General features: G+C 49.4%; 1 protein-coding gene across 3 annotated transcripts in view; it reads left to right on the plus strand.

The window, feature by feature from the left end:
• The window catches only part of ACSBG1 (acyl-CoA synthetase bubblegum family member 1), a 65282-nt gene that overhangs the window by 10515 nt on the left and 28410 nt on the right, over positions 1–26357 (plus strand). For 2 of the 3 annotated variants that reach the window (XM_011938428.1, XM_011938429.1), the window contains exon 2: positions 15729–15829. In XM_011938428.1, coding sequence (XP_011793818.1) covers positions 15729–15829 — 101 coding nt within the window. Of the gene's footprint in view, positions 1–10354; positions 10421–11123; positions 11302–14572; positions 14678–15728; positions 15830–26357 lie in introns of those variants that run through there. The other variant, XM_011938427.1, reaches the window with a different exon arrangement.

The following is a 26357-nucleotide window of genomic DNA, read 5'->3' on the forward strand; positions in this document are numbered from 1 at the left end:
CCTCTTCCAGCTCCTGGTGCTCCAGCATTCCACTCTTGTCTTGTAGTTGCATTACTCCCATCTCTGCCTCTGTGGTCACGTTGTTTTTCTTCTGTGCATGTCAAATCTCTCTCTGCTCCCACTTGCAAGAATACATGTGATTGAATTTAGAGCCCAACTGGATAATACGAGGTAATCTTTCAGTCTCAAGATCCTTCGTTTAATTACATCTTCAAATCTCTTCCAAGTTTTTGCCATTTAAGTTAATTTTAACAGCTTTCAATTTGCTGGGTCACATGGTAACACTATGTGGATAACTTTTGAGGGACATTTTCAACTTACCACACTGGCTGTTAGCCAGAGACCTTAGTTCTTTACCAATGGGCCTCTCCATAAGCTCTTTGAGTGTCTGTGACATGGCAGCTGGTGGCTGAGGCTAGGGACAGGTCAAAGTCTTCTTTATGACATCTGGTGCCTGAAATAGGAAGACTCATTAAACTAGGATTTGGAATAGCTGGGCCCTTCAGTGTCTCTATTTTTTTAAAAAATTTATTTTAATTTTTGGTTCTGTGGTACATGTGCAGACGTGCAGGTTTGTTACCTAGGTAAATGTGTGCCGTGGTGGTTTGCTGTACCTATCAAACCAATACTTAAAACCTAGGTATTAAGCCCAGCATGCATTAGCTATTTTTCCTGATGTTGTTTCTCCCCCCACCCCACCCCCAATAGGCCCCAGTGCATATTGTTCCCCTCCCTATGTCCATGTGCTCTCATTGTTCAGCGCCTCTATTTCTGTGTGGTTTCTTCACGTGCAAGTTCATGTAGCATCACTCCAACATCACTCCAACATCACTCGTTCAAGGTAGCCAGACTTCTGACATGGTGGGTCAGGGATCCAAAAAGCATGTGCCCTAAGAGAGTCAGGTGGCAACTGCATTGCTTTTTATGACTTAGCCTTAGAAGTCATATAGGTTACTTCCCACACGTTGTGTTAGTTAGAAGCCAGTGATAAGGCCAGCCCAGATTCTAAGAGAGGGAAATGAGATTCTACCTATTGTTGGGACAAGTGTTAAATAATTTGCAGGTAAGATTTCAAGCAACCTCAGCAGCTTCCTGGTGACAAATCCTCCCATCTTCTATTTAAATAAAAATGTCATTTTTTCACCTTATTTTTCGAGGATATATTTACTGGAAAAGAATTCTGGCTTGATCATTTACTTATTTTAGCACTTTAAAATACTGTTACAATATCTTTTGGTCTTCATTGTTTCTTATGAAAAGTCAGTTATCATTTCTATCAGTTTCCTTTTATGTAATGTGTCCTCCCCACTCCATCCCACCTCACCTCTGCTTTGGTTGCCTTTAAAATATTATCTTTTTTAGATTATTATTTTGAGACAGGATCTCACTGGGTCACCCAGGCTAGAGTGCAGTGGCATAAACCTGGCTCACTGCCTGGGCTCAAGTGATCTTCCTGCCTCAGCCTCCCAAGTAACTGTGACCACAGGCACCTGCCACCATGTCTGGCTAATTTTTTTTATGATTTGTAGAGACAAAGTTTCACTATGTTTCCCAGACTGGTCTTGAACTCCTGCCCTCAAGTGATTCTCCCACTTCAGCCTCCCAAAGTGCTGGAATTACAGGCATGAGCCACCGCATCCAGCCTAACAACCAATTTTAGAATATTTTCATTATCTTAAAAAAGGAAGCCTATACCCATTAGTAGTTACTTCCAGTTTCTCCTCAATCCCCCCAGCTCTAAGAATCCACAAATCTGCTACAGCTTGTCTCTACAGATTTACTTATTCTGGACATTTCATTTAAGTGGACTAATACAATATATGAGCTACTGTGACTGACTTCTTTCTCTTAACATAATGTTTTCAAGATTCATCCATGTCGTAGCGTGTATCAGTACTTAATTCTTTGTATGACCAAGTAATATTCTATTATGTGGACATACCACATTTTGTTTACCCATTCCTCAATTGATGGACATTTGGGTTGTGTGGGGAAAAGAAAGAGATATCAGATTGTTACTGTGTCTATGTAGAAAAGGTAGACATAAGAAACTCCATTTTGCCCTGTGCTCACAGAAACATGTGCCGTATTGAATCAAGGTTTAAGGGATTTAGGGCTGTGCAGGATGTGACTTGTTAACAATATGTTTGCAGACAGTATGCTTGGCAAAAGTCATCGCCATTCTCCATTCTTTATTAACCACGGACATGATGCACTGCGGAAAACTGCAGGCACCTCTGCCCAAGAAAGCCTGGGTATTGTCCAGGGCTTCCCCCCATTGAGACAGCCTGAGATAGGGCCTCGTGGGAAGGGAAAGACCTAACCATCCCCCAGCCCGATACACGTAAAGGGTCTGTGCTGAGGAGATAGTAGAAGAGGAAGACCTCTTGCAGTTGAGATAAGAGGAAGGCCTCTGCTTCCCGCACATCCCTGGGAACGGAATGTCTCGTGTAAAGCCGACTGTTCGTTCTATTCTGAGATAGGAGAAAACCACCGAGTGGCTGGAGGCAAGATATGCTGGCAGCAATACTGCTTTGTTACTCTTTGCTACACTGAGATGTTTGGGTAAAGAGAAACATAAATCTAGCCTACGTGCACATCTGGACACAGTACCTTCCCTCGAACTTATTTATGACTATTTATGATGCAGATTCTGTCACTCACATGTTTTCCTGCTGATCTTCTCCCCACTGTCACCCTGTTCACCCCATTCTGCCGCACTCCCCTTGCCGAGATAGTGAAAATAGTAATCAATAAATACTGAGGGAACTCAGAGACCGGTGCTGGTGCAGGTCCTTGCATGCTGAGTGTACCGGTCCCCTGGGCCCACTGTTCTTTCTCTATACTTTGTCTCTGTGTCTTATTTCTTTTCTCAGTCTCTTATCCCTCCTGAGGAGAAACACTCACAGGTGTGGAGGGGCAGGCCCCCTTCAGGGTTGTTTTAATGTTTAGGCTATTAAGAAAAGTGCTGCTGTGAACATTTATGTACAAGTTTTTTTGGTTTTGTTTTTTGTTTTTTTTTGAGACGGACTCTCACTCTGTCGCCCAGGCTGGAGTGCAGTGGCGCGATCTCGGCTCACTGCAAGCTCCGCCTCCCGGGTTCAAGCCATTCTCCTGCCTCAGCCTCCCAAGTAGCTGGGACTACAGGCGCCCACCACCACGCCCCACTAATTTTTTGTATTTTTAGTAGAGACAGGGTTTCACCGTGTTAGCCAGGAATGGTCTCGATCTCCTGACTTTGTGATCCACCCGTCTCGGCCTCCCAAAGTGCTGGGATAACAGGCATGAGCCACTGCACTCGACTATGTACAAGTTTTTGTGTGAACATCTGTTTTTATTTCTCTTGGGTATATACAAAGGAGTGGAATTGCTGGATCATATGGTAACTCTATGCATAATCTTTCGAGGAACTGTCAGATGGTATTCCAAAGTATCTGCATTCCCACCAGCAGCATAGGAGGGTTTTAATTTCTCCATATCCTTGCCAACACTGTTATTATCTTCTTATTCATAGCCATCCTACCAGGTATGAAGTGCTATCTAACTGTGATTTTGATTTGCATTTCCCAGTGGCTGACGATGTCAGGCATCTTTTAATGTACTTGTTGTACATTTGCATATCTTCTTTGGAGAAATGTCTATTCAAATCCTTTGCTCAGTTTTAATTGGATTATTTGTCTTCTTATTGATTTGTATGAGTTCTTTATATATTCTAGATATAATTTCCTTATCACATGTATGATTTGCAAATGTTTTCTCCCATTCAGTGGGTTAACTTCACTTTCTTTCTTGATGATGTCCTTTGAAGCACATCAGGTTTTAATTTTGATTAAGTCCAATTTATTTGTTTTGTTTGTGCGCTTTTTTACCTTATCTAAAAAAGCTCGCTTAACACAAAGTCATAAAGATTTATTAATATTTTCTTTTAATATTTTTACAGTTCTAGCATTTACTTTTACATCTTTGCTACATCTAAGTTAATTTTGTTTGTGGTATGAGGAAAGAATCCAACTTTATTTATTTATTTTTGGCATGTGTCCCAGCATTATTTGTTGAAAAGATATTTATTTTCCCATTGGATTGTCTTGGTAGCCTTCTTGAAAATCTGTTCACTGTAAATGTGAATTGATTTCTGAATTCTTAATTCTATTTCATTCACCTATATGTCTGTCCTTATGCCAGTACCTTATTGTCTTAATTACTGTAAGTTTTCAAATCAGGAAGTGCAAATCCTTCAACTTTGTTCTTTTTCAAGAATGTTTTGACTATTTTAGGTCTCTTGAATCTTTTGTTTCTTTTTTGAGACAGAGTCTCACTCTGTTGCCCAGATTCTGGAGTGCAGTGGCGTGATCTCAGCTCACTGCATGCTCCGCCTTCTGGGTTCACACCATTCTCCTGCCTCAGCCTTCTGAGTAGCTGGGACTATAGGCCCCCGCCACCACGCCCGACTAATTTTTTGTATTTTTAGTGGAGACAGGGTTTCACCGTGTTAGCCAGGAATGGTCTCGATCTCCTGACCTCGTGATCCACCCGCCTCAGCTTCCCAAAGTGCTGGGATTACAGGCATTAGCCATGGTGCCCCGTCAGGTCTCTTGAATTTTTATGCAAATTTTAGGACTAGCTTGTCAATTTCTGCAAAGAAGCCAGCTAGGATTTTGATAAGAATTGTGTTGACCTGTGGATAAATTTGGAGAGCATTACCATCTTAACAATATTAAGTCTCTTGATCATGAGACGTCTTTCCATTTATTTAGGTCTTCCTTAATTTCATTCAACAATGTTTTGTGCTGTTCAAGTTAAAAATAGTTTTTTCTCTCTACCCTTTGGATTGAATAATTTCTACTCTTTTGTCTTCAAGTTCACTTTTTTTTTTTTTTGAGACAAAGCCTTACTCTGTCAACCAGGCTGGAATGTAGTGGCACAATCTCGGCTCACTGCAACCTCCCCTCCCAGGTTCAAGCGATTCTCCTTCCTCAGCCTCCCAAGTAGCTGGGATCACAGGTACGCACCACCATGCACAATAACCAAGCATGTTAGCCACTCTGCTAAGCAATTCCAGTCAATTGCTTCCTAGGAAATCCTGTGTTGCTGAGCTGTATGGAGAGGTGCCAAGGACCTCATAGAGCTTCACCTAAATTTAGGCAGTGCATATGGTAGTGGTTAAGAAGATGCGGCTCGGTGCAGTGGCTCATGCCTGTAATCCCAGCACTTTGGGAGGCCGAGATGGGCAGATCACCTGAGGTCAGAAGTTCGAGACCAGCCTGGCCAACGTGGTGAAACCCCACCTCTACTAAAAATACAAAAATTAGCCAGGCATGATGCTGGGCACCTGTGATCCCAGCTATTCTGGAGGCTGAGGCAGGAGAATTGCTTAAACCTGGGAGGCGGAGGTTGCAGTGAGCCGAGATCGCGCCACTGCACTCCAGCCTAGGCTACAGAGCGATACTCCATCTCAAAAAAAAAAGGAGATGCAATCTGAAGTTAGATTGCCTCGATTGGAAACTCAACCATCCCCATTACTAACTGTATAACCTTTAGCAAGTTACTTCATATCTCTATGCTTCCATTTCCCCATAAAATAGGGATTATAATTCAGTACCCACTTGATAGAGATAATCAAATGAATTAATTTGTGTAAAGCAATTGGAACAGTGCCTGGCACATACTAAGTGCTCAGCAAATGTTAGTTCTCACTTTTTAAAAAGTGAAATAATATTCCCCTAAAAGGCCAGGCTCCTTCTGCTCTGTGTCCCCACTGCCTGACCCCTTTGCCTGCCACATTCAGAGCTGCCTCTTACTTGTACAGGCTGCGGATGTGTTTCTTTATCTTCCTCTTTAAACCCTGGGCTTCTCCATGGCAGGGAGCAAGTCTGTGAGCCAGAACCAGCCCACTGCAGAGCACAACGCCCCCGCTGGCGGAAGCCTCACCCCAGCTTCACCCCTACCGTCACCCCCACCCCCATAAAGCTCCTCTGGAGTCTGAGGAATAGGCAGGGTTCTTTCTTCTTCTCATCTCCCTGGAAGAAAGGTAGAGAATCACCTATCATGAGAGCTGGGACTTACAGGCCGTCCCATCCACCCTTCCCCCATTTTACAGATGGGTTAACTAAGGCCCTCCTAGGAGAGGAGTACCTAAAGTCACTTGTGGTACTTCAAATAAAAATGACAAGCAATGGGGAGATGGTGATTTTCTAGTAGCCTTTGCTTTGGGCTGGAATTATGTCAGCTTTGAGCATCACACTGCCCTTCTTGTGGTGACCAAAACCACCAACTGGCCATTCTCTGTGTCTGTCATCAAAACAACATATGAAAACACCTGGATTATGATTTAATATATGCACAATGTTTATATAAACATTTTCCAATAGGGTCTGATGTTGAATGGTTGGATGCAGGGGTTTAGAGGACCCTGAAGTGCCTCACTCTCTACACCTTCCCATTCTTTGTCCCTATCCTGCTCCACCCCAGTCACCCAATAGGCCTGAGACTATTGGGTATGGCTGGCTTGTTAGGAGCATAAACTCTGGAATCCACTTGCCCAAGTTTATATTCTGACTCTGCTAACCAAAGGACCTTGGCAATTTCCATAATTTTTCTGTATCTCAGTTTCCTCATCTGTAAAGTGAGGGTGGTGATAGTACCACATTGGGCTGTTAAAAAGATTGCATGTGTAAGCTGCATGAAACATTGCCTGACACGCAGTGCTGGGTATGTGTTAGTTACTAGCTAGTACTGTGATTATTCCTGTCTGGTTTTCTTCTGCCCCCTTGGGCCTGGGGGCCTGGCAATACCCAACTTTGCAGCCTTGTCCCTACCTGATGCAGCAGGATTTCAGCCTGGAGCCCTAGATGACCAGTCACAGATAGAAAATGACAAGGCCCTTTATCTGTGACATCTGAGGAAACAGAGTCCCGGAAAGAACCAGGGACTTGCCCAAGGTCACAAAACTGAAACAGAGCCTGGGCTAGAAGCCAGATGTTCTGATGTTCTGGTGCCCAGAGAACTTTGTCTTGGGTACAGCCAGGCTGCTTACCAACTCCTTTAGGGCTCTGAAGTGGAACTTGATGTCTGACACATTTATTTGTATACAGCAGGCTGTGGGATTTGGCATGACAGAGTTGGACACTATGAGCACTGCCAATTGGGTAAGAAGTGAGCTGGCTGGGCTGCCCCACCCACCCAGGCAGGAGCCAAGGTGGAGCTGAGATGAGCCTTGGGGACTGAGGCCTCTCAGCAAACACACTTCCATTGGGGTCTTCTGCTGGGGGCTTCAGTCAGTCAAGGACTCCAGGGTACCTGCTCCAAATATATTCTTTCTGGTGGATTCAAGGGGATATATCTTAAACCACCCCTGCCCTCAACTTTTCTGAAAGATTATACGTCCCTAGAAGATCTCTGCTCAGCCTAAAACCCCACCTATGTGAGCTGGAAAACCAAGACTGGGGATGGTCCACAGCCCACGTCTATCACCTTGGCCTTGACTCCTCTCCTCCGCACTAGCCTCCCACACTGTCTCCCATTAAATAATCAGACCTTTACTCCTTGCCAGCTTTCTTCCTTTAACATCATTATACCCCCTCCCCAAGCCTGGGCCCAGCAACCCTGCAAAGAATGCATCTTTGTTAATCGATCCCATCATCTAAATCTTCGAAGCAGGAACCATGTCCATTTTTGTCACTTTAGCCCTTCGTCCCATGCAACATCTGGCACAGAGGAAGTGCTAAATCAATACTCATAGAAGGAGGGAGGATCCTCAGGGAACTGTCAGTCACTGGGGCAGGGAGAAATCAATTCCAACTTTGGGAATAAGGGCTTAATTAATATTTTTATTTCATGACAGGCCATTATGTTTTTTAAAGAAACAATATCCAGTTTCTAAATACTAAGTGCCTTGGGAGGAGATCAGCCAGGGCAGCTCCAGGAAGAAGCATGAGGGCTGAGGTCCCTCCCAGAGGAGGTGAGGTCTGAAGAGTGTCATAGGCGGCTCTACCACAGCAGGTCAGCTACTGGGTTTTGTAAGGAGATGAAAAGGGTAGATAACACATTTCCCAAGCCTTCCTAACCTTGGAATGAGCCATGTGCTGGCGTAATAACTGTTGAGGTTTCCTTCCTTTTTTCTTTCTATTCTTTATTTCTTTCTGTCTTTCTGTCTTTCTTTCAAGTTTCGCTCTTTTTGCCCAGGTTGGAGTGCAATGGCACAATCTCGGCTCACTGGAACCTCTGCCTCCCAGGTTCAAGCAATTCTCCTGCCTCAGCCTCCCAAGTAGCAGGGATTACAGGCATGCACCACCACGCCCAGCTAATTTTGTATTTTTAGTAAAGACGGGGTTTCACCATGTTGGCCAGGCTGGTCTCAAACTCTTGACCTCAGGTGATCTGCCCGCCTCGGCCTCCCAAAATGCTGGGATTACAAGCATGAGCCACCAAGCCCGGCCACTGTTGGGATTTTCAAACCTCATCAATTTGGACACTGTGATTCCAGAGCTAGCCTTGAAGGACATTTGAGGACATTTCTGTTGTCATTCTCTACCAACGTCAAGTATCAGTGACAACTCCATTCATTAACATCATGGCTCAGCCCTCACCAGAAGAGAGGGAGGGGGAGAAGAGAAACAAGTTCATCTTTAGCTCTTCAGGACAAAGGAGAGGTCTGAATTCCTTCCTGGGATTCAGTAGGATTGGGGTTGTTAATATAGTGTGGGCTTCCAAAGTCCTGTGAGAACATAAAACAGCAAGAGAGCATTGGGGTACAAAGTGCTTTGATGGGGGTCTATGGGAGGGCTCCCAGTAACTTCTTAAAAGGGTTCCTAATGCATCAGAGGCTCAAGACCAGTACTTGAGTCAAACTGTCAGGGTGTCTTGAAGTGGCAACAGGCAAGAATTGCTGAGATGGAATTGAAATTTGGTGAAGGGTAGAATTCTCTTGAAGTTAGAGTGCTGGCATTGACCTACCAGTTTAGGGTAGCAATATGACAGTCGTTTGCCATCTGACCAGGTGGAGGACCTTGAACAACCCCTGTCCCAATTGCTGCCTCTGTGCCCTGCCCCTTGGCCTTAAAATTAGGGCTGAGGCTGGGTGTGGTGACTCACGCCTGTAATCTCAGAACTTTGGCAGGCCGAGGTGGGCAGATCTCTTGAGGTCAGGAGTTCCAGACCAGTCTAGCCAACATGGCCAAAATCCCATCTCTACTAAAAATACAAAAATTAGCCAAGTGAGGTGGTGCACACCTGTAATCCCAGCTACTCAGGAGGCTGAGGCAGGAGAATCATTTAAACCTGGGAGATGGAGTCTGAAAGAAGCCGAGATTGAGTCACTGCACTCCAGCCTGGGCAACTGAGTGAGACTTTGTCTCAAATAATAATAATAATAATAATAATTAGAGCTTAAAATTTCCCCCTAACACTGACTATGGCTGCCTCCATTTTTTCACCTCACCTAACCCCCACTCATGCCAGAGGCAGTTTGGAATTTGGGAGTTATAGCTTGCAGGTAATAATTAAAGATGAGGGAGTGTGTGAGCTCCGTAAGGGGGAAAGGGGGCTGAGAGGTGGGCAGATCACCAGGGACAGCCCCCAGGAAACTCCAGGAAGCAGGAAGATGCTGGTGGGGGCTGGCTGCTGCCACAGACTGGCTAGTCCCTGTAGTGAAGGAGGAGGTGGAGGGTGGAGGGGGTATTAGAAGGCACAGGGCAAGGTGCAGGGATATTTGTAACCATGGAATAGGGGCTCTCTAGAGGGAATAGGGGGAGCTGGGGTGGTTAGCTGAGTTTTATGACATGCACATACTGGGTAAACCTTGTGTACATAGCATCTTGGCTTCAGAGCGGGCCATGGAGACCCCTGTTCACAATGCTAGTTCTGCCTTTTGCTGCCTGGGCAACACTGAGCAAGTCTAGTGTTCTATCACCTCTTTTGGAAAATGTGACTATTAATAAAACCTACATTGCAGGGCCATGGAGAGAATGGGAGAAGCCAACCCAAGGCGCTCAGCATAGTACATGTGCTTAGTAAAGAAAAGTAAAGAACCAAACCAAACAAAAAGACGCACTTCTCGCCCAGCCCTGGGGGACCCAGTGGCAGGAGCCATGTCTCCCAAGGTTCTGCCAAGGATGACCGCCAAAAAACTGTGTCTCTTGCCTGCAATGGCAGGCCCTTCTCCTGCTGCCCACCCTTCTTATGTAAGAGCCACACAGGTGGGCAGCTGGGTCCCGTGCCATGTAGGTCAGAGGTATCTGGGGCCACACCTCGACTGCAGCCCTAGGGCAGGCTGGGGCGGGTCCCCACTCATGCCCAACCCCACTGCCTCATCACCCGGAACCTGGGGCACCCACAGCCGCTGGCTCCCATACTCAGCATGCCTTAGCTGAGGGAGCAGAAGGGATGCTGAGCCCTGTGCCTGCCAGGTGCAAGAAGGAGGAAGGTGAGCACCCTGGGGCAGCCAGATCCCCAGGCACACCCTCTACCGTGAGTCCTCTATGGGGGTCCTCAGGCTGGGAATTGGCAATTAGGAAAGAGCTGCCAGAGGCTCGATCTTTGAGGTGAGGCAGTCCATGCAGACTAAAGAGAAGCAGGGGACGCGGAGTCCGCCACGCAGGGTGATGGGGAAGCCAGCGTGAATCGCCATTACAGACTATATTGTTGCTATTGGGAGCACCAGGCTGTTCACAGGCCTGTGTGACTAGCACTATGGGGTTTGGAGGAGGCGTTGTTCTTCTCCTTGTTTGGGGGTTGTTAGGATATGGGGAACTAGTCAGGCAACACCTTCCATGGAGAACATTCTCCAGCCATTGGGGAGTCAGTTCTGCTTTGCTCACCGAGCAGAGAGAGGTGAGAACTACCAGAAGTGACAGCAAGCCAGAAGTCTCTGCAAAGCAGGAGTCCTGGAGATTTTAGCTATTTGTTCATTAGTTGGCCATGGGGAATGGAGACTACATCCCCAAGGCAGCCACCTGCTACAAGGTGTTCTCCTTTGAATCTGAAGGTGTGGGCTTACGAGGCCGGGCTGTAAATTACAGCCAGGTGTCCCACTCCAGGAGCAGATGAGTCATGGCCAGGAAAGAGGGCAGCTGTCCCCTCGCCCAACCAGGCTGCCAGCGGTGACTCACGCTGTATCTCTGTTGCAGGGCGGTCCGGTGGAGCTGGGCCTCTCTGGGGCTGCTGTGGCTCTCCCGGGGGGACTCCGTGACACGTTCTCTGAGGTTCTGGCTCTCTCCTGGGCGAGCTCACAGATTGCAGCCACCCCCCAGGCACCATGCCAGAGGTGTTCCTGTTCAGGTCTGCCAGCTCCATTATGAGGACTGTGTAAGGAACAAGGAGCCCACCTTCCCCCGCCTCCTGGCCCCCAGCCAGTCTCCCAGGGAAAGTAGTTGGCACGGAACCTGGACCCCCAGACTTGGGTTTAGGGTTTTTTCATTCTGTCGGTCACCCTCTCAATCTTGCCAAGTTATCTTTTTCTTCTTGCGCCCCCAAAGATCCATGAAAGCTCGTGAGTAATAATGATGAGAGCTGACTACGTACTAAGCACTTCTCATATATCACCTTCTTGCAATAGCCACAGGATATGGGCAGAAAACCGAGGGCCAGAGAGGATCTGTGACTTGGCCACACAGCTAGTAAAGTGAGTTGTGCCCAAGTAGGCAGACAGACTGGTGAACTTTGATGCTATCCTGTTTCAAGAAAGCATTCATTGAGCACCTACTTCATACACAACAGTGGCCTGGCTGCTGAAGGCTAAGCGAGAAGAAAGGGCAACAGAAATAAATAGGAAACGGATCCTCATCCATGAAGTGTTCAGATGGGAAATGAGGGTCCTCCTCAATTTATGTGTCTCACACATAGCGACAACTTGAGAAGGTTTAGGTCCAACCAGTATGTGCTGAGCTCCAACAGTGAGTACTCATGGCCAGAGGACAGAGCTGAATCAGAAGTGGCCCCAGCTCTCAAGCCATGTGTGACTCTCGAAACCCAAACCTGAGTGTCCAAGGTCCATAGGGGTGAGAGGGTGTTGGGGAAATCTCGGAGGGCTTCCTGGAAGAGGAGCTGAAGGAGGCTTGGGAGGCTCTGTGTGCAAATGGTTCCCATCAGCTGCCCTGGAAGGTAGGAGTAAGGAGACACCAATCCACCAAGAGATGGTTAAGAGAAAGGCACAGTGCAGACGCTCCCAGGCTCCTCTGCCCCCCACACACATCTTACATCATATTTGGTCAAACACGCCCTTTGTTTTCTTGTTCCCGTGCTGCTGGGTAGGTGCTGATAAAGTGTTTTTGTTTTCTGTGAAAGGAGAGCAAGGCAGTGAGCTTAAAGTGTGCTTATGTGAGCTGAGGTCAGAGATGAATCCTTGTTCTCATCCGGGTGAAAGAGGGCCACCCTTGTAGGCTCTTCTTCCTCCTGGGAATTCAAAATGCAAACAGAAGCCAGTCAGCCTCCTCAGGCCATTCTCCCACCATTATTGTCATTCAATCATGTTAGGTGACTTCTGCCAACCTCTGGAGTACTGCCTTCCAGAAGGAGCATAATTTTCCAGAATGACAGGAATAATATGTTAATCACCTTCAGCATGCTTATGATGATCATGATGACAGTAATATCAACTCACCTGTAGAATCATTTATGGCCACCTATCCTTCCTGGAATAGCAGCAAGAATTAGGAGTAGGGCCCAAAATGTTTTTGAGGAGTCAAGATAGAGTAGGGGCGGATCCCCAAACCTCAGCTTCTTTTCTTCGAGGACAACGTGATAGGTTCCATTGTGGAACATGTCCCCCGATATAACCTACAGTTCTAACGAGCTTGGCTGTTTTCTATTCTGCTACAAAAAGAAATGGCAATGTAGGAGTGAGATGAATTGCTGGAAGCCAGCACACAAAGTAGCAAGAAGTGACTGCTAGTCACAGGGGAGAGGATGAAAAACTAAAAAATGGCCGAGCATGGTGGCTCGCGCCTGTAATCCCAGTACTTTAGGAGGCCAAGGCGGGAGGATTGCTTGAGCCCAGGATTTGGAGACCAGCCTTGGCAACATAGCAAGACCCTGTCTCTACCAAAAATACAAAAATTAGCCAGGTTTGGTGGTGCAGGCCTGTAGTCCCAGCTACTCAGGAAGCTGAGATGAGAGGACTGCTTGAGCCTAGGAGTTTGAGGTTGCAGTGAGTGGTGACTATGCCCCTGCACTCCAGCCTGGGCAACAGAGCAAGACCCTGTCTGCAAAATATAAATAAATACATACATACAAAATAAAAACTGAAAGACTACCATTACTAACAACAACGAAGGTGAGACAGCAGTCACAATGAGGAGAGGCAGATGGCCTGAGCAGTTTCACTTGTTTCTGTGTGGCAAGTCAGGTCAGGAAAGCCTGTTACTGGTTATAACCCTGAGTGAACAGGATGTTACTGGAGGTTTAGCATATTCTATTTTGGATGACATCTTCTCAAAGGGACTACCTCTCAAGGCCCCTATTAAGGAAAAGATCAGGCTTAATTCATTTGGAATTTTGGAATTCATTTTGACATTCTCTTAATCATGTGCCCCAAATTCTGTAAGCATAGGGCATAGAGAGTTGAATCAGTGCCTTGGACCAGCCACAGGGATAAGCAAGATGTTCTTGTTAAACTGATACTGGCAGAGGGCCAGGGTCCACCCTCTCATTGACCATGGCTGCTAGACAAGATCAGTGTCTGAGCAACAAGAAATTTGACACCGCACTGGGTGCTGGCCCTCCAGGAAAAGGCACCCACCCGCAGCAAGAAGGTGCTGCCAACAGCCTCAACCTCCCTATAAACAGAAGGTTCTAATCACGATAAGTCCGCTTGACCCTTGACTTCTTTCGGTGGCTTTTCATTTAGTCTTTGTGTAGCTATTTAAAACCAGAACCAGTTTACACTAATTTTCTATGGGGAGAGAAGTGCTGTCCATACCTTTTGATTAGGAGGATTTAAAAACAGGTTTGTTTGTGAGGAAGCAGTTCAGATGGTAGGACATTACAGCCAAGGACAGCCTCCTGCCTGGCTAATGTGGAGGTGGCTGCCCAGCTGGTGATCTCAGAGGCTAATTAGAGCTGCTAACTCTAACCTGGGATGCTGTCCACTGTCTTCTGAGGACACAGGCCGAGATGGGGCAGGGACATCAACCAAATTCACAGTCTTCCGCAGATGATCACAGTGTGGGCCCCTGAGCCTAGCAGTGTACGTGTCCCTGGTTTGCCTGAACCCAGAGCTCAGGGGCCGTTTGGTAACGTTGCAGCCCAAAGTGGAGGTAGCTTCTATCTGGCTATCCCAGAGAGCTGTAACCAAGGATCCAAAGTCAGGAGGACGAGTTCTGCAGCATTCAGGCGCCTCTGTCTGCCCGGCACAGAAGACCTCGCCCCGGAAGCACGCGTTGCCATCTCTTCAGTTTTTCCACAACCTCCCTGGAGCGGGTCACCATAGCAATGGAAAGGCTGCTCCAGCCCTGTGGCCCAGGCCTTGCTCACAAATATCCCAAGAGTGGCGCCACCTCAGTTCCCCAGTCATCCCCCTTCTCCCCATTCCCCTCCCTTCCTAACCTTCTGATATCTTTCACTTTAAAACCTATCTCAGGTTTTTAAACAGACTGCTGCCAGGTGGGCCTGGGTGTGTTCACAAACTTAGTTTTGTTCGGAACCTGCAGTGCCGACAAGGAGTAAGGCTGAATGTGAGAAGCAGGTAATTGGCCCGGCTTCCTGGGAACTGGGCAGGTACGGGGCTAGCCCCACCCTGACTGACAGACAGACAGAACTCCCTGGAGCCAGGGTCCTTCCCTCAGGGACACCACGACCAGCTGCACAGGTTGCATGCTGCACAACTCCCGTGGATTCTGTTTACATATTTGTTGACTGTGAAATGTGTCTCTGGAGTTGTACAATCCTGCTGCAGTTCTGAAGTGTGTATTGAAATCCATCTGCTCAGCCAGCTAGGAGACTGAGGTCTGGCCAGGTGAACCCTGAGGAAAAATGATGCTGAAGGGCAGTCAGGCTGAAATGATAATGAAAGCCCAGAAACCCATGAAACTCGGGCTGGCCAGAACGGTAGACCCTTTAGCCAGGGTCACTGAGCCTGGGAGGCAAAGGGGATCTGGGTCAGGGGTGAAGGTACAAATCCCTGGGCCTCAGGTCTCCCTGGACCTGTGCCTGCCTTCTCCATGGAGTGAACAGACACGGGGTGCACCCACAGGCACATGGAAGAGGGGAGGCCCTCACTGGGGGCCGGAATAGGGACCCCTGAGAGCACTATGAGCACCTGCAGCCCCACTCAGAGTTTCTGGGCATGGGTAGGGACTGGTGGGTGCAGGGAGTGACAGGTGGGGGCAGCCCCACCCCAAAAGTCTGCCCTCTCCAGGAGTGGTGTTCAGAATCTCCCAGTGCAGACCTCAGCCCCTTCCTCAACCAGATGGGGGCGCTGAGACCCCGAGAGAGGCATGAACTTGCCCAGGGTCACACCAGGAAGTAGAGCACAGAAGGCCTTGAATTCCCTTTCTCCCGAGCCCTCAGAGCCTACAGGGAGGCTGGGTGGCAGCAGGGTTAGCTCCTACAACCACTGAGGTCTTGTCCCCTGACCCACTGGGGTCTCCTCTGTGGATGGCCCTAGCATTTGTGGGAGATAGAGGTGCCAGTGTCCCCCTGGGTGTGCTGAGATGTGTGCCAGGCCAGAGTCCCTGAGCCCAGGCCAGTCCCCCACGTTCTAATGAATGTTTTTCCTGGTCCCCTCACCACCCCAGCTCACTGACTGACAGGCAGCCACTCTCCAAAGAGTCCCTGAACCATGCTCTCAAGCTCTCAGTGCCAGAGAAGGTGAATAATGCCCAGTGGGATGCTCCAGGTAAGCCAGCTGGGGGTTGCCGGGTGGGGCAGGGCAGGAAACTGCACTGTGCTGGGTATGTTGGAGGGGTGGGTGGTGTGGGGGACCACCACACAGAACCGCGGAAAGGGGCAGCTGGGGATCTTGCTGGTCTCCACGCTCCCAGGGACTCCACCAAGCCCCTTCCTTTATGGCCACCATCAGGGCCGGGCGTGATGGAAAGGAATGGGGGTGTGGGGAGATTTCTTCTTCAAGGAAGTTGGGAAGAAGAGAGGCCAGAGATAGAGACGGGTAGGATATCATCTGGGGCCAGGCCTTGGGAACTTGGATCTCTAGCACAGGGTTGCTGAGGGACAGGAGAAAGCCCAGATAAGCAATGCCTTGGGAGTTTTGGCCTTGTTAACTGGGGCAAGGGGCAGTTAGACAGGTGTCGACTAGAAAGATTTGTTTTGGAGGCTTGAAACATTACATATTATTTTCTTGATCTTCACCATCAAATAATTGTGCCTTAAGGAAGGCAGAGTTATTTGTTCTGACTCTGAGGAGTCATCAAAATGATAACAATAATACAGCTTTTGTGCACTTTTATTGGCTACACAACAACACTGTAACAACATAGAAATTTAAAAACAAAAAGAAAACAATAGGTACCCAGCGCAGAGGGTCAATGCCGCCAGGTCAGCTGCCCCTCTCCCAGGCCGAGTGTCTTGGGGGACTTTGGCAGGGATCTGGCCTGAACTGTGGGGGTGGGTGTTTCCTCTCATGCCCCCCACCCTCACCTCAGAGATAAAGGAGAAGGGACTGGGCCAAGAAGAGGATCAACTGGTTTCTGAGAATAGTTTGAAAGACACCGGAGAGAGGCCAGGAACAGGGCCAGCTGGGTTCAGGGAGCCTCCCACGCTCATCCTCCCAGGATTCCAAGGCATCTCGCTGACTTGCTGAGCCATGTGGAGCAGGTCCCACCAGCTCGCTTAGGCTCAGACACCCCAGACTTTGTAATCCCTTCTCTGGGGTGCTCAAAGAGCAGGTGTTGGCACCAGGGGCCTGGGCCACAGAAAAACCCTGGAGCTCAGCAAGTCCTGAGCATGAGTGATGGCACTGGCATTCCTGCAATTCAAAGGGCAGGAAGAGAGCCAGTGTGGGGGAGGCTCCATGTCCCTTGGAGCCCCAGAAAAGCATCTGGCATCCCCAGGGAGAAACATGTAATCCCCAGCCCTGTGGGCCTCAATGCCTTCATCTGAATGGCTGTCGTCTGGCAGCCTTGCAGCAGCAGGCACGCAGCATGGGCAGGTTTTAAACAAGCAGGGGAGGGAGTCCCAGAGAGAGTGCCTTCAGACAGTGCTGGAGTAGAGGCATCTGAGCATCCAGAGGCCAGTGGGGGGCAGGGAGAAGGCCCCAAGTTTAATGGCGAGGCAGGGCCTGGGTGGGCAGCTGCAGGGGAGGTGACAAGGCCATCACGATCTAGTGTATCAGGAATTTGGGAAGCGGACAGGGACGGCCAAGGTACACATGCCCCAGGATCCTCCATCCTGTGTGCTGGGCTGTGAGGGAGACTGAGATGGACAATCTTCTTTCCTGCCCTCAAAGAACCCCCAGTCTGAGGGCAGACAGGTCCTCTGTAAAGGGCAAGGACAGGCTGAGGAAGGAGGGCTGCTCTCTGGGAGCTGTGGGGGCAAAGTGGGCCTCCTGCATTAGAAGGACCTCCAGCTGTCCTCAGAACCGCAAGCTCCCTCTAGGCCTAGAGGTCTAGACTGAGTGCTCTGCCTTTGGGAGTTTAGCTTCCAGGGCTGGTGACAAGGAGAAAGGGGCGGTTTGGGAGGGGCTAAGGAGGAACCGTGGTTGTCAGCAGGCACCCAGAGCAGAGGCCACCGAGGGATCCCAGGTGCTTCTCAGAGCAGTGCTGAGCAGGCGTCATGGGCTCCCACAGACCTGGCTCGGGGGCCATGCTCTGCCCAGCACCCTCTCCTGCAGCCCTGGTGTCCTTGGGGGTGGAGGAGGAGCCTTTGCGCTAGAGTGTGGATGAGTTCCAGTTTCTCATGGATGGAGTGTCCACTGCGTGCCAGGCCTGGTGCGGAGCTTGGACTCTTTCTCATTGACTCCCCAGAAGCTTGGGAGCCCTGGGCTCTAGTCTCTGTGCAAGAAGGGGGATTGGGGCTGGCACAGATTGGGAGGGGTCTTGGAGCTGCCCTTTCACAAATCACTTTTGATAAGACTGAGAAAAGGCAACTATCCCTATCAAAGACTGCTGGGGAGGAGGGATTCGTGGGATTAGGAGAACTGAAAGTCCTCCTTCCCCACACAGTTGTGCCCTGAATAAGAAGAGCCAAGTCCTGTGCTAAGAGACTTTCTTGTATTCTTTCATTTTATCTTCATATCAGCAGCAGGGAAAGCATATGTATCATTCCCATTTGGTAGAGGAAATGGAGCTCAGAGAGGGTTAGTGATTTTCTCAGAGTCATACAACCAGTAAGAGGCGGAACTCTTAACTGGCCACACTGCCTCTTTGGGACCTAGATGGCATCACACAGTCTGGTCTTCCAGGTCTGGCCCTCCCAGGTCTGGCCAGCCCCTGCCTCCCTTCCATCTAACTGCAGACCCTGGCAGCTCCTCTGGGGAGCTCTTGGAGTCTTGTACACAGGAATCAGGGTTCACTCTGGAGCCCTCGGAGGCTCCCAGATCTCTTTGAGCTCCCAAAAAGTTTGAAGTCCTGAGCTCTGGTCCCTAGGCTGAGCTCTGAGCTGCCCTGATGGCTGTACTCCCAGGGAGCAGCTGCACAAAGTCTGGCCACAGAGACACTGGAATCTGACCTTCACACAAAGGCAGGCTTGTGCTGGGCCCTGGAGACACATTACTTTTTACTTGCTGGCCTCTCTATATTAAGCATGAAGCCCAGCTGGAGAAGGGTAGCATCAAGACCAAAGAGAGGGAAGGGCACCCGGGGTGAGCAGCTGCTGGGGATGAAACTGCTGGAGGTGCTGGCCAGGGCTGGCTCCCCACTCGCTTTCTCCCTAGGAAACTCCCACACTCACTAAGGAGATTTTGAGATTGGGAAGCTAGGTGCTCAGCCCCACTTGTCTCCAGTCCAGTGAAGCCCTTTGTGGGTCAAGGGATTTGCTGGGCCTCCCTCGGTTTGTCACTCCAACCCTTCTCAAACATCGCAAGGGGTGGTGTTTCAGGCTGAAGCTATGAGCTAGGGAGCCGGAAAGAAGCCCGATACAACTCTTGTCCTCAAGAAGCTCACAGTTTGAGGCTGGGTAGCAGGAGGAGGCCGTTGGGATAGCGGAAGGCAGAGAACCTACCTGTCCCGGCCGCCTCTGATGGGGGTGGGAGTAGGGGCTGGCAGGAAAGGCTTTCCAAAGGTCAGAGGAAATGAGTGCCGGTGATTCCTTCTCCGTGATATGGAAACAGGTAATCCTGGCCCTGCCAGCCAAAACGAGTGAATCTCTGGGGGTCCTTAGAGAAACATTTTCCACAGGGGTCAAGGCACCCACCCAGCCCCTGCCTGGACAGCCTCAGACACTGCCTGGGTGTCCCCTCCTGGGACCCTGCCATGTGGAACAGGTCTGGGGCAGGTCAGCCCAGGGCTTCTGGCTGGGATGCCCGATTTCTTGCTCAGACCTGGCTTCTCTCCAGTGGATGGAAACCCAGCCTGAGGTCTCCTGCACATCTCCTGAGCATTCTCACCTTTACAGGGGTAGGTAAAGCCCATCTTGGGTCCCTTACCCTGGTGGTCCAGGCCTGGACAAGTGGAATCCTAGAGGCAGGATTAAAAAGCTAAAACAATGACCACGGAGGAGCGTATAGAGAATATCTTGTCCACCCCAATTGTAATTCAGACGGGGAAACTGAGGCCCAGGGAGACCAGGGGTCTGCCCAGGGTTACTCTGCTGTAGTGGCCAGAACTCAGAGCTCTTGAGTCCCCGTCGAGAAGGCCAGGAGTGGCAGCTGCAGGGACCCTCTCCCCTCAGGCACAGAGGAGCTACCGAACAGCTGACAGACCCTTCTGTGACAGGTCTTGTCCTCATCTCTCTTCATGTCCTGGGGCCAATGTGGCCTCTTCCTCTTCTGTATCCCCAAGAGTGTCTTGCATTGGGCTGGCCCTCAGCGCAGGGTCCCGTGTTGGAGAGAGGGCCCCTCCTGGGGCTGGTCTCTGCCTGGCCTTTGGAGGAAGGCCTTTGGGGTCGGTGCCCTGCAGGACCATTCTCAGAGAGAGATCTGTCCTAGGTCTGAGATCTACCTCTTCCTCAGGACCAGTTATTCTTCCAGCTGCACAATTAGCTACTTTCCTGCAGCCTTTCCCACAGACCACAGAAAACAGCCCCAGCCTCCTGCTCTCTGCTGTTGTGTTGTTCTCCTTCCCGGCTAATTGAGTGACTGCCTTTGCTCTTTAGACGCCTTTATTCCAGAACCCCAGAGAACACAGCTCCCTGTCTGCCCAGTGGCCCCCAGCATCAAGGGTGGATGGATAAGATACAAGCCAGGGTCAGGCCAAGACAAGTGGCAGAGGGAGGAAGGGGGAGAGGGAGAGGGAGGTGGCAGAGAGTACCAGCCTTGCCTGGGAAAGCCCACCCCCGGCTCTCAGCTGACTTGGCACTTGGTGGGCGGGCAGTGTGCTGGTGGTGCTGCCTTGGCAGCAGGCTGTAAGCTTTCTGGGGTCTCCACTGTGCTCTGGATCTAGTCATTGGTTGCCTTTTGGAGTCAGCTCCTGCTGGGATCTGGATGCCTTGCTGGGCAACAGAGACCTTGATTGCGTCCTGCCCCATTCTTGGCTGATATTGCAGCAGTGATGTTAGTTTGGGACAGAGCTGATGGTTGCACCCTGTTGATGGGGCACAAAGGGGAGATGAGGACTACGTTAAGGACTGGCAATCATCCTGATTTCCTAAGTCCCTCCTACCCACAGGAAACCACCTTCAGAGAGGCAGGCTGAGAGGTGCCACAGCAGACCTGGGCCCACTCATATCCCTCCCTCAGGCTTGGTTCTGAGCTGCCCAGCATATGGCAGAGTCAGGGGACTGGGGCACACTCTCCACCCCGGCACCATCCAGGGAAGAGTAGACTTTGGACTCCCAAGCTTCCATTCACTGAACAGCCTGCCAGCTACTGACACAAGGCAGCTGCCGGGACCAACTGAGGCCTAGTCCCAACTCTGCCCCTAACTCTGCCATGACCTTGGCCATCCCTGCCCACTCTGGGACTCAGTTTTCTCGTCTGTAAAAGGACCATCTACCTCTGATATGCTGCGTGTGGGAACTCCCTGCCCCAACTTCCCAAGATGACCCATCTGGCTGAGGTCTCTGCCTGTATTCCTGATGCAGCTAGAAGCATCACATGCTTAATTTGATTTATTCTTTCAGCAAACACAAGGTCAGTGCTTGCATCAGAAGCTCAGAGTCTAGGTACAAAGGGGAGAGAGAGATGTCTTGAATATCCACAATGTGCTAAGCCTTTTAATAATAATACGTTAACACAGTTCTTTTCAGTGTGGTCTGTGCATTTCTGTATGCACAATTTTGCTCCTCTTTTCACTCGATGTTATACTATGAACATTTCCACATGTCATTAAATACTATTTTAGTACTTTATTTTAATGACTGCATAGGAATCCATGATATGGCTCTACCATAATGAACCAAATAGGAGACCAGTCCCCTGTTGGACATTTGGGTTGTTTCCAATGGCTTTGCTAATAGACACGAAGCTGTGCAGATATCCGTCTCCACATTCTCGCTGTACATGTCTATGATTGCTTCCCTCGAGTAACTTCCGGAAAGTATGATTGCTAAGTGCAAGGATGTTTCTGTTTTAAACCTTTGGATATATATTGCCAGTTGTCCCCAAGAAAGTTGTACCAGTTCATGTTCTGCACTGCACTGCACCTTCCAGACAGTGGGTGTTGTCTATTTGCCTGATTATATCTTTGTTGCTTCAGGTTCTTTCCTTTTAGGAGAAACCCAGGGAGAGAGGGAGGTTAGGAGATGAGTTCAGATGGCTTCAGGAGATGTGGGTTATTGTGAGGAAAGGCAAGGAAGAAAAGAAGCTTAGAAAGAGGCTAGGAGGAGGTCGGGAGTGGTGGCTCATGCCTGTAATCCCACCACTTTGGGAGGCCGAGGTGGGCAGATCATGAGGTCAGGAGATCAAGACCAGCCTGGCCAACATGGTGTCTCTACTAAAATACAAAAAATTAGCTGGGCATAGTAGTGCGCGCATGTAGTCCCAGCTACTTGGGAGGCTGAAGCAGGGGAATCGCTTAAACCCGGGAGGCAGGGGTTGCAGTGAACCAAGATCGTGCCACGGCACTCCAACCTGGCGACAGAGCAAGACTCTGTCTCAAAATAATAATAATAATAATAATAATAGGAAAGAAAAGAAAAAAAGAGGTAGCAGGGAATGGGAAGAATGGACCTTCCTGGCTCCCTGCTAGGGTGACAACCAGCATTGTTGCAATTCAGCTCCTCCCTGCCTTGCTGCCACCACCTGCTTCTGTGCACTCCATTCACTATGCTGTGACTTCCACCACCCCATTATCTCAGCTTGGCTATCCTGATCTCTGCAAGTCGCTTCCAAACTCTGCAACAGAGAGGCTCTAATTGTCTGTCACCACCTACAGGGAGCACTCCCACTGAGCAGTGCTCCTGCAGGCAACCTTATGTGCCTCTGACCAGGGCTTGCAGCTCCAGCCTCATGCATGTGGTCAGGGTCGCAGGGCCAGTGTCCAAGGCTCAACAGCTGTGGGCAACCCTTTCTGACTGTTCTGCCTTGCGTTTGGCACACCTTGCCAGTAGCTAAAACCCAGGCCCAGCAGCCCTTCTAAGTCATTGTCCAGAGACTTCCCCTTCTTCTATAGAGAGGGATATTGGCAGAGGACACAGTGTGAGCAGAGCCCACAGGTGGGAACACATGGACGTGAGAAGATGGGGGAGGATTGCGCACCCCAGGGTAGGAGATGCATCTGTCTTCCCTTCTTTCAGCTCTCAAGGGCGGGAGTGAGCTTGGCAGCTGGCACCCAAGGCTGAGGCCACTGAACTGTGGTGGGCCCAGGTCAGAAGGACACTGAGCAGGGCGGGCCCTACCTAGGTCTCTCAGGGGTGCAGGATGGGAAAGCAGGCTAGTGTGTCCCTCTTGAGGAGATACCTGCTCTGGGAGCCTGTCTCTGTGCTTAAGCACAACGTGTCCTGCCTCCTCATTGGCCACCCTGGGGGGGCAAGGGTGAGGTGGGGGAGAGATGAAGGCCTGGGTCGGTCCTCTAGACACAGTCACTGGGTCTCCAGCCCTCCTGGGACTAGGGTTGGGCAGAGGTCAGCTCGTTCTTCCCAAAGAAGAGGGCCCTGGCCTCTGCTCGGGGCCAAGTTGCTGCTGGTAGCCAGGACTCAGAGGGAAGGGAACCTGACTTCCAGAGCTCCAGGCTGGTGGAAGAGGCAGCCCCGACCATGACCCCATCCTTCATTAGGCTCAAGGATGGAAGCCTTTAGTGAGGAGGCAACACATAGTCCTTGAAGGGCGGTAAAGTATGGACGTGTGATGGAGGGAAGGGCATTGCAGGCAGAGTCACAGCACAGGCAAAGACACAGAGGCGGGGAACCAAAGGGAACTGGGAGCAGTTCAGGTTGGCTCTAAGGAAAGGTGTGTGTTGAGGCTGGGAAAGGTAAGCGAGCCCCTTGGGGAGGGCCTGCCTTAGAAGCCATGGTATCTACATCTTCCTGTGGCCAATGAGAGCTGTTGGGGGCTTTCGAGCAGGTCAGACCTGGGTTTAGCAAGGTCACTCTGGGAGCCTCAGGAAGGTGGGAAAAGGCCGGTGGCTGGAGGTCATGGCTGCCCAAGATCAACCAGCCTGAGCCTGGCACAGGACTTGGCGGGAGGCATGATAGTCCTTTCCCAGAGGAAATGGGAGATGTGGTGCCGGGGTCTTCCTTGAAATTCACCATGAGAGGCAGCACCCCCATGGGAACAGAGCAGACTTAGGTATGGAACTGTGGGGGTTTGGATGCCAGCTCTGCCACTCAACTCTTTTGGGAGGTGACAGTGGTGATGGTCAAAGAATGACATAGCATATGGCAGGGGCTCAGTAAGCAGTGAGCAAGAGATGATGGGGGCCTCATTGAGGGCAGGGGCAGCCCCTTTCCTACCAGGATCTCCTCTTCCAGTTGGTCTAGAGGCTCAGACAGGCCCTGCTGGCTCAGCTGAGCTTGTGCAGAGAAAGGGCTGGGTCACCCAACTGGCTAGGAGGCCTTGTCACCCTTCCCAAGAGTGACAAGGGGTCCTCCAGGGCCAGGGCTCTTGTCCCTGTCAGGAAACAGCTGGGCTAATAGGAGACTGACCTTGCAGATCTATGAACCTTCCTTCCCTTCCCATGCCTCATTCCCCCCTTCCAAGAAGGATGTGAGATGACCTGACACAAAAGCACAGGCTCCATGGAAGAAGAAACAGGAAAAAGACAGAACCATGTAGCTGATGAGAGAGGAGAAATTAGGTGAAGAAATCTGTCCAAAATGTCCATCAAGATTTTAAACACTCTTTTCCCTTGATCCGGTAAACCTCCTTCTAATAATCTAAATGTAAAAGGAGGGCTGGAGGCTGGATATCACTTGAGCATCCTTCAGTGAAGAGTGGCAGAGTCAATTATGATAGGGCCCAACCGTGCAGTACGATACAGCCACACAGCATGCACACAATGGGGCAGGCATGCTAATATCACCAACATTAAAGATGGATGATTTGGCTAATGGCTAGGTTTGATTTGAGTCATATGATTTAAAACATACATTTGACTGGACGCAGTGACTCACACCTACAATCCCAGCACTTTGGGAGGCCAAGGTAGGAAGATTGCTTGAGACTAGGAGTTCAAGACCAGCCTGGGCAACATAGCAAGACCTTGTCTCTACTAAAATTAAAAAAAAAAAAAAATAGCTGGGAATGGTGGCATGCACCTGTGGTCCCAGTTACTTAGGAGGCTGAGGTGGCAGGATCATTTGAGCCCAGGAATTGGGAGCTCCAATGACCTATGATCACGCCTCTGCACTCCAGCTTGGGCAACAGAGCAAGACTCTGTCTCAAAAAAAATTAAATTAAAATTATTAAATTTATTTAAAACACACCCAGATTTCTGGTAACTTTTGGTCTCCATTCCTACTGGGTACCAAATCCTAGAGTTGAGGAGCGGCCACCCCATTTGGATGAAGTATGCATTCTCCCACCTCCACAGTCCCCTTTGGATGACAACCACTCCTTGCTGCCTGCTTGATACTGAGGCTGCAGTCGGTACAATTATCATTGCCCTTGCACTGCAGTTTTTCTTTCTTTTTTAAAAAACTTTACTTTTTAAATTGACAAAAATTATACACATTTATTGTGTACAATATGTTGTTTTAAAATATGTATACATTGTGGAATGGCTAAATCGATCTAATTAGAATACACATTACTTTACATACTTCACACACCTGGCTAAATTTTTGTAGAGACAGGATCTACTTTTTGTAGAGGTAAGATCTCTCTTTTGTTCAGGCTGTCTGGAACTTTTGGCCTCAAGCAATCCCCCTGCCTTGGCCTCCCAAAGTGCTATGATTACAAGCGTGAGCCACTGCACTTGGCCTGTAGTTTTTCGTATAATGGAAAAATATGGTCAGGCACAGTGGCTTATGCCTGTAATCCTAGCACTTTGGGAGGCCAAGGCTGGAGGATCGTTTGAACTCGGGAGTTTGATACCAGCCTGGGCAACATGGCTAACCCCTCTGTCTCTACCAAAAATACAAAAAATTAGCTGGGCTTAGTGCTGCGCACCTATGGTCTCAGCTACTCAGGAGGCTGAGATTGGAGGATATTTTGAGCCCTGGGTGACAGAGTGAGACCCTGTCCCCCACCGACCCTGGCAAAAAAAAAAAGAAAAGAAAAGAAAAGAAAAATATTGCGCTGTTCCATGTCTCTATCAAAAGCAGAGAAACAAAAGGTGGACTCCAAGGTCCATGTGTCTCAAGGAAAGTAAGAGTGAGCTCATTTCTTCCTGGAAAAGAAGACTGTCTCTGGTTTCACTTACAAATCCTGGGGCACTTCATTCATTTATTATGTATTATAATACATTATTTACTATGATGCTGATACACTATCCACTTGGTCCCAGGAGCATTTTGGGTTTGCTATAGGTGATTAATACGTTAATAACATGACCTCTCCCCTCTGCCACCTTATTTTTCATAAAAAGCAATTGCAACAATAAAATAAAACCTAAGTCCTTGCATGTGTATTTGTAGAAAAGAGGGCCTATCACTTTTTCTGTCATAGATGGCTAAATTGTTTTGTATTTCTTTGAACAAGTATGCACATTTTTGTCATTAAAAAGAGATTATAGGCCAGGCACGGTGGTTCATGCCTGTAATACCAGCACTTTGGGAGGCCGAGGCAGGCAGATCACCTGAGGTCGGGAGTTCAAGACCAGCCTGGCCAACATGGCGAAATCCCATCTCTACTAAAAATACAAAAATTAGCCAGGCATGGTGGTATGCGCCTGGTATAATCCCAGCCTGGTAATCCCAGCTACTCAGAAGGCTGA

Source organism: Colobus angolensis, unplaced genomic scaffold (genome assembly GCF_000951035.1).
Source record: "Colobus angolensis palliatus isolate OR3802 unplaced genomic scaffold, Cang.pa_1.0 Scaffold172, whole genome shotgun sequence".
In the NCBI taxonomy this organism is placed as follows: Eukaryota; Metazoa; Chordata; class Mammalia; order Primates; family Cercopithecidae; genus Colobus; species Colobus angolensis.